General features: G+C 38.9%; 2 protein-coding genes across 6 annotated transcripts in view; one reads left to right on the forward strand and one right to left on the reverse strand.

Annotated features, from left to right (window-relative positions):
• Positions 1-4810, reverse strand: part of btbd8 (BTB domain containing 8) — a 41878-nt gene extending 37068 nt beyond the window's left edge. Inside the window, exons 1-2 of one of the 3 annotated variants that reach the window (XM_088078142.1) lie at positions 4513-4810; positions 793-1494 (exon numbers count right to left, since the gene is read on the reverse strand). The gene's annotated coding sequence lies outside the window, so the exon portion shown is untranslated. Of the gene's footprint in view, positions 1-792; positions 1495-2215; positions 2963-3487; positions 3633-4512 lie in introns of those variants that run through there. The other 2 variants (XM_088078141.1, XM_088078143.1) reach the window with 2 other exon arrangements.
• On the forward strand, positions 3819-19565 carry brdt (bromodomain testis associated). 3 transcript variants are annotated; one of them, XM_042483736.2, is made up of 20 exons: positions 3819-3955; positions 8269-8521; positions 8624-8761; positions 9111-9249; positions 9393-9517; positions 10256-10597; positions 10677-10805; positions 11404-11601; positions 11691-11872; positions 11995-12284; positions 12381-12488; positions 12589-12741; positions 14146-14201; positions 14288-14429; positions 15445-15515; positions 16248-16311; positions 16405-16505; positions 16798-16994; positions 17879-18104; positions 18743-19565. In XM_042483736.2, exons 2-20 carry the CDS (start codon positions 8330-8332, stop codon positions 18806-18808), a joined length of 2919 nt encoding a protein of 972 aa, XP_042339670.2. In that variant the 5' UTR covers positions 3819-3955; positions 8269-8329; the 3' UTR covers positions 18809-19565. The 3 variants fall into 3 exon arrangements, with proteins under 3 accessions (XP_042339670.2, XP_087934271.1, XP_042339671.2); XM_088078145.1 differs by having other exon boundaries at positions 16251-16311; XM_042483737.2 differs by having other exon boundaries at positions 3853-3955; positions 8238-8521.
• The last annotated feature ends 1546 nt before the right edge of the window (positions 19566-21111 follow it).

Genomic DNA, 21111 nt, shown 5'->3' on the forward strand with positions numbered 1-21111 from the left:
CTTATAACTTATAATCAATAAGCTATTGATAAGAAGAACATTGTAAAGTGATTTATATTGTTTTTCTGGTTGAAGAAAAATACAATCATGCATCATCAATGATGATACAATCATGATCTCCCTTTAAATAGCTTTTAAATAGCTCTACAGTGTGTGTGTGTGTGTGTGTGTGTGTGTGTGTGTGTGTGTGTGTGTGTGTGTGTGTGTGCTGGCACAGCACTAAAACCTGTTTATGTAAGACCGATGAATACACACCTCAGTTTTAATTCCACATCAACATTTCTGCTGGCATGTAACCGTGTCGGGGACGGTATAAATACGACTCTTGCAGAATATGAAAATGTTTGTTCTTCAGAGGGAGACCCAAAATAACCAACGTCGACTGCTGTGTCACTCAGCTCGGCGCTATATTTAACAGCTCACTATTTCTGGTGTTTTTCATCCCTCCTGTGTAAAAGCTCGGAGTGATTGTTCAGAGACAGCAGCAAACACACGGGGGCATTAGGCACAGCTTCAGACACACCGCCGGTATTATTATTACTGGTGTTATTATCACTCTTAGAAAAAGCAGTGTAGTCCAACAGATTGACACTCAGTTTATTTATAAAATCAAACGGTGTAGACTTGGCTCAGTGAATCTCAAAATGCAGTGTGTAGGAATAGATACAAAATCGTACAATAGTCAACCATCACTATACAGGAAGATCCAAATAACCACATTCTCTAATGTTTGAGCAAGTATCTCTGAGGAAAAAATACACAAAAAAGAAAACCTCCTTCAGACAACACTACCTGATAAAGGGAGCGGGAGAGTTCCCAAAAGGACCGTGCCCAAAGAAGAGTGGAGCGACCCCCGGTGAAACATACAAGCAGACGACGCCACATCCCGGTCTCTCAGGACAGCTGCACACCGCGACAACTCCAGAGTTAAAAAGGCACCACACAATACAAGTCACCGGGAGATTTTTTGTTTTTGCCACACATTTTGTAACGCTGTAACTGACAAACTTTAAGGCGGATGTCATGTGCAAAAAACATCTTGAATATGTGTACTGCTCAGTGTCCTCTCCAGTGAAGTGTGCTTTGACTCTTTTTCTTTACCGCTTTAACAAGTAACTGAAATGTGAAAGGTTTAAAGAATGATTGCATTATCACTATGTTGCTTGGTATCACAGGCATATTCCAGGCTTCCAGGTGTGGCAAGCGAGAGGGGACGGGGGGGGGGAGGGCCGGAGGGGGCCCCGCTGTGGGCTTTAGTTCCTGTAGCTTTTGCGTCCCTCTCCCTCCTTGAGGAAGGTCCATATGAGGGTGTTGACAATGTCGGGCTGGTCCTGCTGCAGCCAGTGACTGGCTCCAGAGATGATGTTGAGGCGGAAATGATTCCGGATGTAGAGGCGGCAGGCCTCGGCCATTTCCTGCTCCAGGAAGGCGTCCCGCTCCCCCCACAGCAGCAGCACCGGAGACCTGACGTGGTTGTGGCTCAGAGGGAGGGAGCTGAGGGGACCAAGGAAAAACAGCTGAGTGCAAAAATGTTGTTGTACGAGACAGTTTAAAACAAATACGTACAGCAGTGATACTCAACTTACAGCTCGAGGGCCACGATAGTGTGCAGGGTGGCCCCCCGAACACTTTCTAACTCACAGTGAAAATAAAGTCATTCACACTGGGAACTGTTTTTGTACTTTTAGTAACATAAGGTGCCAGAGTGCATAAAACAGCATCAAAATAGAGACTTTTCATTAAAAAAATTGCCAGTGGAGGATCACCCACACCCCCCAACAGACGTCCGAGCCAAGCCCCTAATGTCCTAAAATCATAAAAATGTTCCCTAAAATCCTGGGAATGTCTTTAAATTGTGGAGATGTCCTAAAATCAAATAAATGTTCTTAAGTCCTAGAACTGTGCTAAAACCTAATATATGTCCAAAATCCTAGAAACGTCTGTAAATCTTAGAAATTTCCGAAAAACTCAGGAATGTTATGAATTCCTTGAAATATGAGGTGCCAGTGCGTGTGCCGCGGTTTGGCGGTTTTTAATATAGCCTACTCACAAAATTAATATATTACAAGGTGACAAAATTATCTGCAGCAGCGGAAAAATCTGCCGAAAAGGGGACACGAGGATGATATCACGTTCTTCACACACACACACACACACACACACACACACACACACACACACACACACACACACAAAATTAATATATCACACACACCTAGCTGCGGCATCTGGGGGTGCCACACGAGGTGCCACAGTTAGGTGCCGCTGCCGCAAATTGAGCCAGCCCCTGCTGCAGAAAAAGTCCAAGTAAACTTGGAAGAAGTGAAAGTCGCTCCGGCGGATGGACGCGGATATTAAAGTCGCTCTTCTCTCGGCGGGACATTCACACCATGACACTGTTATTTTGGGGAAACCGGCGGCGGACGAAGCTGACGTGATATTAAACCAAAGTGCGGGTAAAGCGTCGCTGCGTGTCGCGCACAGTTTTCGGCAGTTTACTATCTATCTCTGCCGTTTTACTCGGGGCTTCATGTGGAGGCGGGGCCTGCAGGGAGGAGGCTGAGCCCGGACAGAGACGGGCCGCTGCAGAGCTGCTCAAAGCGGGGAGCACGGGCTCCTCGGGGGTCCCTGCGAGGAGGCCAGGAGGTCCTGCTTACTTAACATTTACATCTTAGTCCAAAGTTAAATATGCATGACTGTGTGACAGGGATTTGCAGACACTGGGGGCTTAGGTCAAACCTCTAAAACCTCTCTCGTTTTTCTTCGTCTTTTTTCCCTTAAGCCCTTAAGAAACAATACTTGCAGACTTTATTTACATTGATTGAACACTTGTTTCCCTTTCAAATATTGTGACCTCATACCTAAAGTCACCTTAACCGCAGCTCCAACAACAGAGGGCAGCACTCAGCAAAACAGTATGAAAAGTGAGCATAAATTTGATGCAGGGTGGGATGACTTGCAACAAAGGTCCCAAGGCCAGAATTGAACTGTGGCAAATTTTAAAGTATAAAAACACCTTCACCTGGAACTATATGTGTGTGTGTGTGTGTGTATATATATATATATATATATATATATATATATATATATGTACACTTTGTGCAGGTACTTATTTCTGTATGTATTCTGTCTATATATATATTAAACATTTCATTCTAGTATGTAAATATTCAAAAATAAAAATGTGCCTTTTGCTACAATGTAATGTATAAAACTATTATGTAAGTATGCGATAAGAACATATACAATATATACTATATTTGTTACACGCTAAATCTTAAATATATCCTTACATATATAACATACGTATATAAAGATGCTAAAGTAACGTTTAACGTTGCTTCCAACATGATGTTTTCTATAACCTGCAAAATACGAACACAATCCGTCTATATCGCTGAATAAATATGGTAACTTTCCTGATTGATAGCTTTCATGATTTCATTGAAAGACAGATTTCCGCTTCTGCGTCTCCACGTGAACTCACCGCTCCGCCCAGATCCTAATTTTCTGTTCCTGTCGGTGCGCACACACACACACACACATATACACACATACAAAACCGTGCTGCAGCAGTCACACAGCCTCTGTCTGCATGTGCATGTGCTCTGTCTGACATAATTGTCAGAAAGATTGGTGTCTTTGCGTCAGTCAGTCGGTTTTCTCAATAATCGATCATCCTGCAGGATCCTTCCGTCACACAGAGTTCACAGCTTCAAAAATGTTAACCCGGCGCTTTAAATCCTCAGACAGACACAGGTCTGCAGGACAAACAGTTGGTTGTACTTTTGCATGAGAGAAAACGTCTGGAGCGCCCTTTTCTACGGAAAGTGTAGCGCGTGAAGTTTGTGTTCGACCAATCAGTTCAGGAGCCTCGTGCACACGGGTATAAATCAGAGGCGGTTGCCGTAGAGACGACTGCCACTGAGGAGTCAGGAGCCCGAGATATCGGAAGGTAATGCTAGCACGGTAATTCTCACTAAATGCCATGTTTTGTTAATGTTAACGGTTGCTGTGGTAGCTGGTGTATTTCTGCCAGTGAGTGAAACGTTTGTGAAAACTGCCATAAGTTGGCAGGGAGCCCACGAGGCTAACGGAACCGCATTTGAACGGCTAACGCTAGCTAGACGTTAGCAGTTAGCTAACAGCTAAGCTATGTTAGCTGTGCTAGTTACCTCCTTAAAGCCATTCTGGATGAAAATGCCCCCGATAAGCCGCGTGTTTCGGTACATAAAACTTGTTTTTACAAATCATTTTTTTTTAAAAACCTAGTTTTTTGCAGTACTGATCGCCAGTTAGCATGCTAAAGTGGCTTAGCATTTTTCAAACCTTTTTAGCATTCTACGTTTCTAATAACAGCCAGCTAATGTAACCGCGTAGGTCACCGTTGCGTCATTCAAATAACAATCGGATTATATTTATTATGCAGTATTTATTTTATAGAGAAACACTAGTGTCATCGCCCCCTCGGTTCTCTTCTTAATGTGCTCTCAGCTAAGTTGCTAAACTCACCGGTGGGCGTGGTGGTGGCTCACGTGTTGGTCACATCGCTGTCAACAGAGCAGCATGCAGCTTACACTGTGATCACACATGTACTCACGAACAAGCTCATTTTGACATCACCTGAAATTGACTGTAAAATTTTCGTTAAAGCCGTATTAAAACAGTAAAAACTAAGCACAATTACTTAACCCTTAAGGACTGTTTTGCGCATTTTATGCACTTTTCATTCTTTATTTTTTGTATAATTTTGTCTGTGTTCATGTATATGTCATACGTTTTGGTAAGATTGTGTATTTTTTTATCATTGATTTGCGGCTCAGGTCCTACAGTAGTCACACTGTGGACTATATTGTTACGTTCATGCTGTTAAGTGCAAAAAACTGCACCATTGAGAAACCATCCAAATGGCAGTTCTTGATCCCACAGCCATCAAAGCAAAAACAACATGCATTGTATTATTTCCGGGTGTCATTCTGCGGTTTTACATTTTGCCATTTTTAATATTTTCCAGCTGCTTTTTTTTTGCCATATTTGACATATAGAACTTTACAGCAATACAGTCACTTACTGCAAATCAAAATAAAATATAACAAAATAATCTACTTTGCATGAATATTGAGTAATTGAAAATTATTCTTTTTTTCTAAATCTAAAAATGGAGTGGCATCAGGACAAAAACTTGGCATTCAAGTGGTTTGAAACTGATAAATATTTAATATGTATGATAAAACAAAATAAACTCAGTCAAAATAGAAAAGCCCATTAATTTATAGTATTTTTAATAGCCTGATTTTGAAAAGTGCATTTTGTGTGCTGAGTGATATGACGGTGAATTTTTGACACTGCACAAAAAATGTGATAATACTAAAAAATCCACTTTTCATGTAGTATATTGGAAGTGTAAATATTTTTTAAATCTGTAAGCATCATGACAAAAACCTGAACTGTAAAAAAAAAATCCCAAAAAACAAAAATGAAAGTAGAAAATAATATTAGTGAATAATATTTAAAGCTTGATTTTTGAAAAGTGCATTTTGTGCGCTGAGTGATAAGAGTGTGTGTGATATTAAAGTGGGCCATAAGGGTTTATCTAAGTATATTTTATTCTTGTTTATGCTGTTTTTTTTTACAGGACAAGCTGCCAATAAATCATAAATGTCACTGTACCTTACAACCTACCACTTAAACTTGTGGCTTTACCTGGTAACTTTACTCTGATACAGTCCATATTTTCAATTCTACTCTTAATCTAGTTGCATATACCTTATTTAGCTTTTATTTCTACATAAATATGTACTTATTGTCTTTGTGCTGCTGCAACATCTGGATTCCCCCACTAGGGATCAGTAAAGGCTCATCATATTTTAAATTCAACCATTCTTGCAAAACCTTATGCATCTCATTGAAAGATATATGTATACTGATATCACAAATTAAACATGTTTGAAGCAAGTAATTGTTTTTCGTATGGGTTTGTAGTTGTGGCTTTGATAACAAAATGCAGAATTTTATACTTTGGACCAAACAGCAGAACCATACTATTTTGAAATTTTCATAAATAAATGTTTACTGTGGAACGGTTGTGTACTGGTTTGCTTGGATGTTTCTTTGTTTTTTCCTCATAAGGCTTTTTCATATCTAATTTTGCCTCCGAATTGTTGTTTTACATTGTCTAGTTGACTACAACATATATTTTGTGATATTTTGTGGCAACCTTCATGATGACCTCAATCCATCCGGCTTTGTTTTTCCTTTTTAAATTTTGATTTTATTTAATATCTCATGTATTCATTTTTTTTAGGCTGACTAAATTGTGATCGCATATTATTGTAATCTCAGCGTATCCATGCGATTGAAACAGTATATTGATTTTTGGACTGGTAGTTGAGTTAAACACTGTTCAAGTTGCTGTAAAATATTATCTGATCGGGATCTACTCCTTGAGAGCTGTGTTTCAGACGGACAGCGAACCACCCTTTGCACCCCATGCTTTTACAATATGATGGATAATGAAAGTAATCATTTGTTGCAGAGCTTAGAAAGTGAAACAGAAACATTTAAAGATGTGACACTGTCTGTTGTTGTCAAATACCTGATTTGTCATGTAGTCTATGCTCTTCACCATTGTCATTTCTGTCAACCAATTAATTTAATTTTCAGCTGTATTATGTCCAAAAACATGACTATGGTTTGTCAGAATAATGCTTTCTGTATGAAAGTAAAGCATTTGACCCCCAATCTTTCAATTGAATGACAAACATATCAGTAGGTCATTGTGGCAGCGAGGCATAAAGGGACTGTGAAGAGCTCATTTAGTTTTAGTGACTTTGGTCATATGCTACTTGAAATTCACTCATTGCATCTACATGCACCCAACAAAAGCACAAAAAACAAAAATATGGTGCGCTCACCTTCACTGAATTTATTAATGTATGAGACTATTGTCTTTATTTATCCTTTTTAAATAAAAATGAAATGGAAATAAGCAAAACAGAACTTGCAATGTAAGTTTATTTGGGTTGGGTTTTAAATAAAAATGACTGGTCTGTTTAACAAGAAAATATTTTCAACTTGCAGATTGGGAAAGATCATTTAAAACCAGTAAGAATGGCACTTCAGTCTTCAATACGGTTTTGTTTCATAGCTCCACTTTTTTAACCTGACTGGCTACTTGGATCCTTTACTTTTTTTCTATTTAGTTTAGATATTATTTGTAAGGGTTTATTTTTTAGAGGGCAGGATTACATATTAATAATAAAACTTTATTCTCAAATGTTACATATGCTCTGATGACACTGCTCAGCAAATAAAAATATGTGTAAAACATCCTTCAGACATTTATTAACACTCCAGCTTGGTGGAGCATGGCCTATCCTTTACAGCTACAGTTACAGTTACAGCTGTAGTGCGTGTTGGAAACATGGGTCTGAGCTAAAATTATAAATGGAACAACTTGTGATATTTGCTGTTGGTGACAGTGTTACCATGTTCAGCAGGAAAGATGTTCCTAAATATCCACTATATTCCTGTGTGAGTGTTGTTATCCATTTGACTGGCCTTTAAAATAAACTTTTACTATTGTTCTGTTGTATTGTTGCTATTGCTTGTTCTTCATAGAGAGTAATTTGTGCACAGACATAATTATGGCACATCTGGTCTCCAAAATAGTCGCCAATAATTGTTGAGATATAATAAACTAGAGAATTATTGATAGTGCTATCTTAATGTACGGTTTGTACTTGTTGGTTATTTTAAATCACCTCATATAGTCAGTAATTTCCTAAAACAGCCGCTCACTGTGGTTTTTAGCAGACTTAACTGAAAAAGCAGCAAATAGTGCATTTGTTTGGCAACTGATACACACTGCGAAGCTGCAGAGACAATGCTTGTTATAGCAATGGTTAATTGCTGATTTTGGCCTTTGTAGGGATGGTAACAATTACCAGAAATGAATCGAACACGTAACATGTAATCGATTTAATCAGTAGGCTATGTGTTGCTATCACAGTGTATGCAATATGTTGCTGTGAACTTTGAGGAAAAAATGCATTTGGTGTTGTTTAAAAGTAACATGGGATTAGTAGTGTAATGCAAAGTTGCATTGTGGAAGGATGTAGGCACCAGCTTTAAGGATGTCAGATGTAAGACATGAAAGCGAAAGAGAAACTTCTTTGACTGAATTATTTTTCTGTCTGTTTTCACAATGTGATCCACAACTTACATCTTTACTGAAGCACTGGAAACTGCTCTTCGATCCTTATTTAGGAAAACGTGTGATGAACACTACTACAGACTGTTTCCCCCTTCTTGCCCTTTGGACAACACGATGTCTGATGTGAAAGTCTGTTCCACTGTGAGTGGAAATCCCCCTCCGCCGGAGGTCACAAATCCCAAGCGCGCTGGACGTGTCACCAATCAGCTTCAGTACCTGGAGAAGGTGGTGGTCAAAGCTCTGTGGAGGCATAACTTCTCATGGCCCTTTCGCCAGCCAGTTGATGCAGTGGCTCTGCGTCTCCCAGTAAGTAATACAATTCTTGCAGAATCACAGCCCATCAAACTTGTGTTATCTGGGAAAATGATATTTTGGTGTATTCATGCCAGTGTATTTGTTTTGTTTCAGGATTATTATACAATTATTACAAAGCCTATGGATCTGAGCACCATCAAGAAGCGCCTCCAGAACAAATACTACTGGCAAGCACTTGAATGTATACAAGACTTCAACACCATGTTCACCAACTGCTACGTCTACAATCGAGTAAGAGAATACTGTTTTGTGTTCAAACACTTTGACATGTACACAACTGCAAAGGGGATTTCAAACTGCCCACATACAGATAATAGACATGAGGAAAATTAGATGTGAGTTTGTTTTATAATGCAAAAGTGGGTCTGAACTGACATATTTACTAAAACCTAAAGCTCTTTCAATTGTACTGTAACGTGAACTAGGTAGTTGACACTCACTCACCCCATATTACATTTTACACGATTAGAGATCCTAAGATTATTTTGAATTACTTCTGTAGTCCGTATGGCATTGGCATAGCAGTACTCACTACATTAAATGCTTTTATTTTGTTATAATGTTTACATTTTGTCTGCAGCCTGGAGATGACATTGTATTTATGGCACAGACCTTGGAGAAGCTTTTTTTGCAGAAAGTGTCCCAAATGCCAAAAGAAGAGTGGGAAGTTACGACAATCACTGCAAAGGACCCAGTGAAAGGAAGAAACACAACTGCAGGTATCTTGCACAACAACAATCCTCTAAAATGTGGTCCAGTATTACTTTTATTTATTTATTTTGGAATTAGCATTTAAGGTCGTTGGTCTGGACCGTATAACTGGATGTTAACGTTCATATTCACTTCACCTCGTGCCATACAGGTGCAATAAAGCAGAGATCCCTCGTGTCAGAAGTTGTTCTCCAGCAGACTGTGACAGTCATTCCACCTGATGTGCCTCAATTCATCCCGCCCATCCAGCTCTCTGCACAAATTGATGCAGTAACAGTAAGTTGTTTTTATTGCTTTGCAAGCAACTTGCACACCGCACATACTGACTTTAAATCATGCAATCAAGGGTCGACAGGTAGCTCAGTTGGTAGAGCGCACACCCCACATTTAGTCTGTATGTCTTTATCACAGTGGCCCCAGGTTTGAGTCCAACTAGTGGCCCTTTGCTGCGTGTCGTCCCGCACTCTCTCATCCCCCCTCCCTGTCATCTATCTAGCTGTCCTATCAAATAAAGGCCATAAAGCCCCAAAAATAGTATTAAAAAGACTGTGAAAAAGGGGTGAAAACCTGCAGAAATGAGGTTGTTTGGCTTGTTATTTCAGTAAGAAAGGAAACCAAAATGTGTTTAAAAAAGTCTAATTTAATTTGTTTTGTCATATTACATTTTTTTGAAAAAGTAAAACACTTGAGTCGGGAACACCAGTAGATGCTCATTCTGTGTTTTGCATGATAGAGGGACATCAAACGCTGCCTTGATGTGCACAATAAATCCTCTTTTGTGTTAGACAGAACTTTTCCTCAGTGTGAAATTAGCTGGAGTGGCACAAATTTTAATTATTCATGGCACTCTGGCCAAATACTAATGTGCAATCATATTTCAGGTCCCACAGCCTTGTTTGTGCCTTGAACCAACGTTATAAATGTAAAAAAATGTACATTCTTTTCCCACTGCTTTAACTTCTTGACTTGACCAACACAATTTATTGTTTAGTGCTACATTTTTTAAATATTCAGATTAAAAAAGGTTTAAAGAGGAAAGCAAACACCACGACCCCCACCTCCTCCCACATCACCAGCCATGAGGCGTCCCTCGCAGAGGATCTGTCAGCACCTTGCACCATATTCCCAAGGAAAAGGCCCATCAAACCTCCAAAAAAAGACTTGCCTGCTATTGAGAGCAAGAAGATCAAACTGTCCGAACAGCTCAGGTACTGTAACGATATCCTGAGGGAGATGCTCTCAAAGAGACACTACCCATATGCATGGCCCTTTTATACCCCCGTTGACGCGGTTGCTTTGGGCTTGCACGACTACCATGACATCATCAAGCAGCCTATGGACCTGGGCACCATCAAGGTAAGGTGAGCATGATTTTGAGCAGTGTATAACATTACTTTTAATTGAAGTCATCTCAGTTTTTCATTTATTTTCTCAGACAAAAATGGATCAACGAGAATATGCCAATGCAAAGGAATTTGCTGCTGATGTCCGACTGATGTTCTCCAACTGCTACAAATACAATCCACCTTCACATGAGGTCGTCTACATGGCAAGAAAACTGCAGGTATAGATTTTATTTTATTTCATTTTTTCTGTCAAATCGACATGGAAATACTAAAAGCTATCAATTGGAGGGTGTGGGTTTTTTTTTTTGTGTGTTGTGCGTTCTCGTCAGCTTGCATTGAGTTATCCTGACACTTTTTTGTAAGCTAGCAAACCTAAGAAGTTGTTTATTTATAACCCTGAAATTAAACCTCATGCCTAACTGTAACTTCAGAGATGATTTAAAAACAAAAATTAAATCATTGATTTATGAAGGTGTCAGACGGTGTTAATGCGATATTGAATGGGATTCAACTCACCTCTAGCATGCTCATGCCGTCTCCTTGACTTGATCCATATTTTATTTTATCTTTTTCATCAATTATTTGTGAAAAACAAAGTAGCTAATTCTTCTTGCCAGTTAACCTCCATGTTTGTCTACTTTAAAGTTACGTTCGATAATGAAAGATTCATGGTTTTGAGAGTTGGCACTCTGATTGTTCGTGAATGGTTTCTGTTAGTGTATGGTGTGCTGTTTTGGGCATTAGAAAGCATTAGTATCTGTGGTCTGATGTCTTTTGCTTCTATAAAAAACAAATAAATTGCATCTGTATTAACAGGAGGTTTTTGAGGCCCGATATCTGAAAGTTCCCCAAGAAGCTGAGGGTCTTTCCATCCCTCATCAGCGAGCTGACACAGGAAAAGGAGACCGAGTTGGGAGCGTGTCAACTTCAGAAAGTTCAGAAAGCGAGAGCTCCTCAGAGGCAGAGAGTCCATCAGAGGAGGTGGCCATGCAGCTGGCCAATCTGGAGGAGCGGGTCGGTATAGACATACCAGTAACCGAGTCACTAACTTATTCGCTTCAGTGCATTTTGCCTAATTGGCTCATTAATGGGTGGCTTTTCAGCTGAAAGCTGTCAGTGATCAGCTGAAGAGACTCGCCCAAGAGCCCCTGCTGAAACCAAAGAAGAAAGACAAGTTGAAAAAGGAAAAAAGAGCCAAAGAAAAGGATATCGCTAGACTAAAGCACAAGTCCTCTAAATACAAATCTATTGTAGGAAAAATGGCCAACCGAAAGAGCTCTGCTGTGTAAGTGAGCCCCACTTGATCTATTAATATGGTTTATATTTTAGATTCGGGGAAAGTAATGTTAAACTGAGTATTAACATGTGCACTGAGGCTGACATGAGATGTTTTGTATGTATGTGTAGGCATGGAAGCAGACAAAATATTCCTGGAGTGCCTTTAAAACGTGAAGCTGAGGACTCAACAGCACCAGTGAGTTACCAGGAGAAAAGGCAGTTAAAAATGGACATTGACAAGCTGCCTGGTGACAAACTGGGCAAGTTGGTTAACATCATACACACCAGGGAGGCCTGTCTGCGCAATTCCACTCTCGAGGACATTGAGGTCGACTTTGAAATGCTGAAGCCTTCCACACTGAGAGCCCTGCAGAGGTTTGTTGCAGCGTGTCTGAGGAAATGCGACAAGAACACTGGATGTAAGTACAGCTGGGGAAAAAACTAAACATATGAATTATTTAAATTAATAAAATTTGCAATTAGAATGAAAGGCTAATATCTCTTCTGTCATGTAGACAAAAAGATGGCAAAGCCCGCAAAAGCATTGCAGACTGGGAAACCAAAGGATGCCGGGACACCTCAGGTTAAAGAGAAGCCCTTGATTAAGAAAAAAAAGCCACCGGGTAAGATCTGAATTTGATTAGTGACGTATTTGTCACAGTTGTGCTTCCACGTGTGAGGCATTGAGTGTAAAAATGATACTTTACCTTTATTTGTTAACAGCTAAACCAGTGGCGGCTCCCGATCTCTGTTGCCCTTCACGTCTCAGTGACAGCAGCACCAGCAGCAGCTTGTCATCCAGCTCTGACAGCAGCAGCAGCAGCAGCAGCAGCAGCAGTCATTCAACCACTTGTGATAGCAGCGACTGTGACTCAGGTTAGCTGCACTCCCCTTCTCCTTTATTTAAAAAAAGACCTAAGCCATGGATGTCGTTCACCTGGGTGCCTTACCTTTTAAACCCCCCTCTCTCTAGTGTGCAACTAAATATTAAACAGTTTTATATTTTTGCACATTCATGAGGTGTTTTATGTTTTTATTTCCCACACACTTTTTAGGAATGCACAATATTGGATTTTTTGCCGATATCTGATATGCAGATATATAAAAAATCCTTTAGTGGATACTGTTATCGATATGTCCACTTTTTTCCTCACCTAATTTTAGTGATCATAAGGGCTTTTCTCTAGTGGAATTAACTTCATATAATGCATACTCTTATCGTGAGAAGGTGGAGACATAAAACACTGTTTTTTACTCTAATATTCATTTGTTGTGCAAAATAAGAAAAATACTTTTACACGTTCATTTTGTCAAATTGAAAAAGACACATCGGTTTGTCATAGCAGAAATCAGCATGTTGGCCGATTCCAATATTTCACTAAAGAGCCAATATCTGCCAACACCAATGACATGCCGTTATTATTTTGCATCTGTAACACTTTTAATAATCTGTCTATGAAAAGACGTGCACATTTCTGGTCCCCCTGTACTGGCTGAGTTTGGGTTGCTTCTGCTGGATTCTCCACGTTTGAATCAGGCTTTTAGTTTCATGCTCAGCAGCCTTTTTAAAACAGCCAATAGGAACGCTCTCCTGCTCTGAAATGACCTGTGATTGGCCAAAGTCTCCTGTCAGCCTGGATTCTCTAAAGCCTGAAAACAGAGCCAAAAGAAGGTGCAGAAGTCATTTGTTCTCTTAACACACTTGAATTACAATATGCTCAAAGGTTATCGTGTGATTTTTGCAGAATGATGCAAATATACAATTGCCTACCCCAGCTTTAATTTAATTACTAATTAATTACTTGATTACTTATTAATTTCTAATTACTTGAAACAGGTTATAATCTGGTGAGTTTGGGATGTGGGCATGTGTGTGGCAGGTGAGTGATGGTTCACATTAAGATGTAATTTATTTATTTATTTTATTTTTTATTTTATTTTGTATTTATTTTTTAAAAAGGGAGTTGCGAAGTCAACATTTTCTAAGAAAAAAAAATTATACAAAAGTTGAGGTGTAAATCTTAATCAAGACTTAGGCTGTCCTGTGTTTCAATATTTATGGGCTTTGGATTTTGGAAATTGTTGATTTTTATGAACTGATATAAAAAGTTAATCATGACATTATTTTGAGGTCATTATGTTCACGGACGTTGCAATATACAAGATTTGATTGCCGCGTTACATTCACGTATCCTAAATAACTAAAGAGAAACATTGTGAAATGGTTTATTTTTGATCTAAACAGTTTTGGGTTGGATTGTTAATGTGCATGTCTTTCAGTGCCAAAAACAAAGAAGCCAAAAAGTAAAGACTCTTGCCAAAAGGTTACGAAAAAGGTAAATACATTCAGTATTTGCTTTTACTGAAATCAAGAGATTCATTGTGGTTACAGTCAAAAGTAAGAATGTACTTTTCTCTCAAGCCAAAGGTGACTTGTGCTGTAAGTGGCAAACAGATCTCGGAGACAAAAGCCTCGGTCAAGATCTGTCAGCCTTCAGTCGCTGTGCAGTCCTCAGTGGCAGAACCCAAAGTCCACCCGACAGACCGGACGTTCTCACCTCCAGGTACTGCTTACATTTGTCTCTAAACTAAGACAGAATTGAGATTAATCCTCATCACTTTTCTTGTGCTGCATCCTGATGCTTCTCACAAGTGTTTAAACCTTTGAATTCCATAAAAATATGATGAAAAAAGGCAGTTAAATATAGAGAATTACTTTTAAAGAAGCTAAGGTAAAATATCCAGAGAGCAATGTTTCTAATCATCATAACTATATACGCTGTTTTTTGTTGTTTTTTTAAACTATCTAAGTTGCTTATTGCCTTCCTCTTGTATTTTTGAAAATAAATCATGGCAAAATGCAAAGGGTTAATCAATCTGCACAAAAATTTGCCCCTTTTGGGTCAATACAGGGGGACTTGACGATCGCTCGTAAAAATCGTGATTATCATGAATAAAATGGAGGGCGGGGTAAGCATTGGGCACAGAAAAACTGGGTGCTTTTAACTTGGTATCAGTTCAAATACACTTTTTTCTCTTTGTGAAGTAAAAACCTTTCAGACTATTTGCATTCACCCTCATGTTTGTTTTTGTGGCTCTGCATTATCCTCTCATTTCTGTCCCAGCCTTTAGTGCCAGAGCAGCATTAACACCTCTCAAAAACCCTGCACTCCCAGATCAGCTTCGTCAGCTGCTTTAACAAATATCTCATTGAGATTCCCTCTTCCTCCTTCAGTGGTGCAACTTCACATCAAATGAACCTCCCTCTTCCAAACGCCTGCTCAGCCCAGGCAGCCGGCTCCTCTTTAATTGTCCCATATGTTCAGCGTCCTTCAGAAACAGAAGTTCAGGAAGTGAAAACTGGCTGACTTACACTCAGTTATAATGGGGCTGAACAGGAAGGGGCCGGCCAATTACAGCGTCCGTTTACTGCTATCTTATGCTGCTTCTTCCTGTCCTCACTTGATTTTCCTGCACACCAGCTCTCGCTGTATGTTTGTATGAATGCACAGTAGCTGTGTGCCTCTCACGTGGTTATAATTTGTCGAAGATGAATGTCTGTGCTTTACTGTTTGACAGATTTGTCTGCGCTTTTATCCCCCATGGCTTCCCCAGGAGTGATGCTGGACTGGGCGGCCACCAGATTTGAGGTACTTTAGTTGCAACACTTGACAAACACTGTTTGGCTTTTTTTCTTTTCTTGTGACACACTGGGCCAAATTTTTGTTTATACTCACAGCTCAGTAGAAAATAGGCTTTATGCGCAGGTGTGTGTTGTCCTTTTATAGTGTGTCATTACAAAGTTACAGCGCCAGCTACTGGTCGAGCATGCATACTACAGCGTTTTCAGGTTTTATTTGCGGGTCCATGTACACGAGGATCGTTCTCACAATGTTATCATGTGACCACAGATTTATTTTTTTTAATGCAAAGGAAAGACTTTCCCATTTTTAGTGGGGCTGTTTTCATCTAAACGTGGCCTTAGTTGACTTGTATCTCAGTATGCACTCAGTAACTTTAGTTAGTTGTTTCTAAAATTATAAGTAATAGTATTGTGATGTGTGTGATTGTCAACACATTGGCGCAGTAGTTTAAAAATAATTTTAAAATTCCTGGCAATATTTGTTTTCTTTTTTTAGATCCCTCATCACAAGAAAAGTTTCAGAGCATCTATCAGAGCTACTTAGGAAACGACACAAAAACTACAGTTGTAATAGCAGTCCTCTCTGTACCATGTTATCCTCATTTTTGATATCAGGGATATTTTTATGTGTAGTACATGACACGCATAGTGCTGCTTTTCTATCTTTTTGAACTTAAATATTTGAAAATGTTTTAAGCCTTAAAGATTTTAAATATTAAATGTATGTCTCACTCTTCAGCAGGGCCCGGTGCTGTCCCCTCTGAAGGACAGCCCACTGCAGTCCAAAGATGAGACCCGGTCCAGTAAGTCAGGAGGAGCCTTACTTTGGCATCAGCATTTATTTTTCAGTAATTAATACTTTAGCAGAACACTTACTTTTATGGTGATTATGCCAGATTTCAGAGACCCTGAGGATTTTCCTCACAGTCAGCCAACTATTGTGCTTCACACCAACACAGCAAGTAAATCTGCTGACGAGGAAAAAAATCCCAAAAAGGTAAGCATTGTTTAACTGTGTTAACTCTTAAAAACACATGCTAACATCTTTTTTTTCCCCCAAACTAATGAAGAATGACTGTAGACATCAGGAGTCAGACAGTCGGAGACATTAATAGCATTAATTATGGCAGATGGACATGCTTGTTAAGACATTAGCTGATTTTGATGTTTTTCTGCACTTTTGTGGCCAAAAATCAATGAATGCAGCTTTAAACGTGACCCTAGTTGGTGCCACCAGCTCCCAACACGCCGGACATTGATTGTAAATCAAAGTGATTTGTCTTGTGTAGGATGTTGTTCTAAAAAATGCTGAGTCTTGGGCGAAGTTGGTGAAGCAGTCAGTCACTGCAGCTGCAATCAAGTCCTCGAAGGAGAGCTTCCAGCAGTTCCGTAAGGCCGCCATAGAAAAGGAAGAACGGGAAAAAAAAGCACTGAAGAAGAAACAGATGGAGGACAACAAGGAGAAGGAGGCTACAGAAAAGAGCAGGTATCCAGTGAATGCATCAGATTTACCTCTATTTTTTATTGATTTGTTTGGTGCGTCCATTATTTTATTTCTGTATTATGTTTCTATTTTGAGGTATTTCATGTCATTCTTTAGTTTCTCATTAGTGTTCCTCTTGAATATCCAAATTTTGATGGAAATACATATGTTTTAGTGACAAAATGTTCTTGTCCCACGTCACCTGACAATAGGGTTCTGCATAATGACTGAATGAATTACTTAATATATTTCTTTCTTTTTTTTAACTTTTTTTTTAACAAGTGTTTGGTACATTGAGCAAATAGAAAACCTTCTCTTTTTTTTTTTAAACAAAAATATCAAAACTTTTGCCCTAACCATAAACCTTATACAATCCAACCTCAGCCCTTCCCACAGACCTCTTTCATGGGTAACAGGTGGCCAGTGAAATAACGAAGCAGTAGTAGAATACATACAGTAAAAATTGGAAAATAATAGAGAATTAAATCAAATATAATAATCTCAGACAGAACATTAGTAAAGGTAGTATCTAAAGATAAGAAGAGCCGAAATAAAGAGGAAAGACTGATATGGACGCCACGTTGGTTTGCATCGAAAAGTCACACAAAAAAAACTAACTGATTGAGGCAGCGGTAGACCAGCAGCTCTGTCTCGAAGTCAAATCACTGTTTTGTCAAAGTAGTCGAGTTGCTCTAAAGAGGACATAACTGCTTCAGTAACCTTCTCCGAGCAAGGTGCATGCTGACCGCCGTCTACTGAAGTAAAACACTGACTTTAGACAAGAACCTCGAACAACCCCCCTTAAAAAACATCTGACTCAAAGGTCAGGCAGTGGTGGATGATTTAAAGAGGTCGTCTTCCAGTTAACAAGGACATTCTCCTTGCAGCTTACCGGACTCATATAAAGCGGAGACAAACCCACAACCTATTAAAGAGGATCCTGATTCACCAGAGAGCGTTTGCACAGAAGCTGCCCTCGGCGCTCTTCAAGATGCCGAGCAGCAGAAACCGAAGTCTCCCACAGAAACACAACCTCTGACCACACTGTCCCCGGTGGACAGCGAGAGAGAGATGGCCCGCAAGAAGGAGCAAGAACGACGTAGGCGAGAGGCGGTGAGTACCCTCATCCACGTTTTAGTGTTATTTTATTGTTCTGGTATTCTTAGAATGGCGTTTTAACCCTTAGGGCCCGCTTCAATTTCACACACACTCGTATCGCTCTGCGCACAAAATGCGCTTTTCAAAATCAAGCTTTTAAAAATATTATACATTAATATTATTTTCTACATTAATTGAATTAACACCATAAATGCCAGGTTTTTGTCATGATAAAAATAGTTATTTTCAGTATACTACATGCAAACATTGATTGTGACAGTGCACCTAGTGGAAAGAGTATGTATTTTCTCCTTATGCCAAATATGGTAAAAATGACATCAAGTAAAAAAAAAACATAAAAAAATACAAATTCCAAGTCAAAAGCCCAGAATGACACCCAGAAATAATACAAGTCCTGTTTTTCTGCTTTGATGGCTGTGGGATCAAAAATGTCAGTTTGAATGGGTTTCAATGGAGCATTTTTTGACCTGAACAGTCTGAATGTAACTATTTAGTTTCCACAGTGTATTTTAGACTTATTGTAGGAGCTGAGCTGGATATTCCAAGATTAAACAAAAATACACAATCACACCAAAATGTATGCTATATGCATGAACACAGCCAAAGTTATTATGGTTTGTTTTTTCTTATAGATGTCTGGTATCGACATGACAATGCAGCGGGACATCATGACCACATTTGAGCTTAACCTGGACTAAAAAGAAACTGGGATTTACCTGGAAAAATAGCAAAACTTCTGTCGTCTCAGTTTAATAACTGGAGCTGCTGGTTCTTTTTCGGGCACAAAACTTGACTTCACATCGACCCTATGTATGTTCTTGTCTTTGAACTGGATGGTAAATGTTTGCACTGACGCACTGTTGAATTTGAGATGATTGGGGTGGCGCACTGTCGAAACTAGAATCAACATTTGTGCGTCTTTTTCTGTTGTCTTCACATTTTGGATGAATCCTCCCACAGCTGAAAGTTGTGTATAACAAGCTAATGAATGTATCCTTCACTGTAGTTAAAATGCCGCCCTGTCCTGTTAGCTGAAATGTGCAGTGTTGTTCAGTTCTGCTGTTAATTTATCCCATTTGATGAATCCTTACAAACGTTTTTCATTTTATCGTGACCCAAAAATATACTAAATGTAGGCAAAACACTGGTTTATATGTTTATGTCACATGCACGCATGACTTTTCTTTCATTAGAAAACATTTTTGCACACAATTTAAAACTTTGACCAAAGGTTGATAAGTCCTCGTCAAAGTTTCCAAAGTGGAATTGAAGTTCAGTTCCTTATTTGCTCAACTACTTGAAAATGCCACACGTGTTTACAAACATGTGTTTACTGTACACGCACTGCACTTTGTTCATACAGTTCTGGCTGTTCCAAAGCTGCTTTTGGAGATTATCAACACGTTCTGTATGTTCCAGTTTGTATAAGCTGAATAAATAAGAATTTATTTCTTCTCTCTTTTTTATTTTTTACTCAAAATAATAAAAGCTATTTTCACTAAGCGATCCGCATCACTTCGTCAATACAGCCTACATACATATTAAAATTAAAACCAGTGGACAAATAATGCAGGACGCATAATGTCACTATAAAATAATACAAAGGAATGGACCCAGAACAATCAAACCACAAATAAAAGGAAAAAATAGATAAAACATAAATTAAAAAGGTAAAATAAATAAAAATAATAGAAGATGTGATGGTATGGTGATGGTGCATGTTTTTTTAAAAAAAAAAAGGGCACCGGCATGCAGAAAGTTTTCTCGCCTGTGGGGCACTGCATCATGTTTTCTTCATTTAGGGCCAACATAAAGGGCATTTCATTGTGTTATCTCCACTGGAGGGACACCCTAGAGGGCACTTTATCATGTTTTTTCCATTTAGAGGCGCTCCAGAGGGCACACTTTGTCATGTTTTATCTACCATTAGGCCCCTATAAGTGGGGCATCCAAGTTGGCACTTTGGCTGCTTTTTTTCTGAGAGGGGATACATGAGGATAAATAAATATATACCCCCAAGACACTATTTGAAAATTATTGCCTTAAGCTTTCCAAGTGGTTTGTTACAAGCAATTTATGCCACCTCTACATATTTCTGGACATTTATTTAAATATTTTAAAGGTTAACTTTGTTTTTGTTTTGTTTTTTCATCCTTGACTGATTGTGACAAAAATTTTGGAATAAGTCCAGCATAAAGCGAGACTGCTGCAGCAGGCAAACGCTAAACAGGCTGCAATGTAACCTCTCAGGGCATTTGAGCACCGTCTATTAACATTTGTTTTTGCCACTGACAGGCTGAGATTAATAAATTGGCCAAGTATTGACAAGCCCTCTCCTCAATACTTGGCCAATTTATAATGTATTTTTTCCCATTACTCACAGGGTCCAGTTTGGAAAAATACTGAGGTTTCCCTTTAAGTAAACAGATTGAATTATGTAAAATACTGTATTATTTATTAATGAATTCAGTTTGTGCTTCATTTGGTCAGCTTCTGGGCTCCATATGTCACCTCTGAGCTCGAGTCCTAATCTGTTACATATCCAGTCACGTGAGGGATTAGGCTAATCTAAAATTGGTTAACTGCCTTAATATGTGTGTGTTATCTTGTGCCTGATAAAGGCGCACCTGTGACCGCATTACAGCATATTAACATATTAACCCTTCGATACCTGGATCGACATCACTTCTCTTGTGCTGCACTAGTATTTAAATATCTGAATCCTGCATCGTTTTTTTTGGGTTGTTTTGTTTTTTTAAACATGGGGAGAAGACAAAGAGCAACTTGGAAAGGTTGCCAATTGCAAGAAATTGGTTGATTTAGAAAATTACTTTTTAGATAAACTAGGGAAAAATGTCCAGTGAACTATAGTTCTCATTATCATAATTATATAGGCCTGTTTAAAATGATTTTTATAGAATAATATTTTTAGCAGTTTTTTCATGTTCCATTCTTTATCTTTCTTTTTCATCTATTTCTTTTATTACTTTCCCCCCTTTTT

The sequence above is a fragment of the Plectropomus leopardus genome, chromosome 5, assembly GCF_026936395.1.
Source record: "Plectropomus leopardus strain MGB_pleo_1.0 chromosome 5, ASM2693639v1, whole genome shotgun sequence".
Classification (NCBI taxonomy): Eukaryota; Metazoa; Chordata; class Actinopteri; order Perciformes; family Serranidae; genus Plectropomus; species Plectropomus leopardus.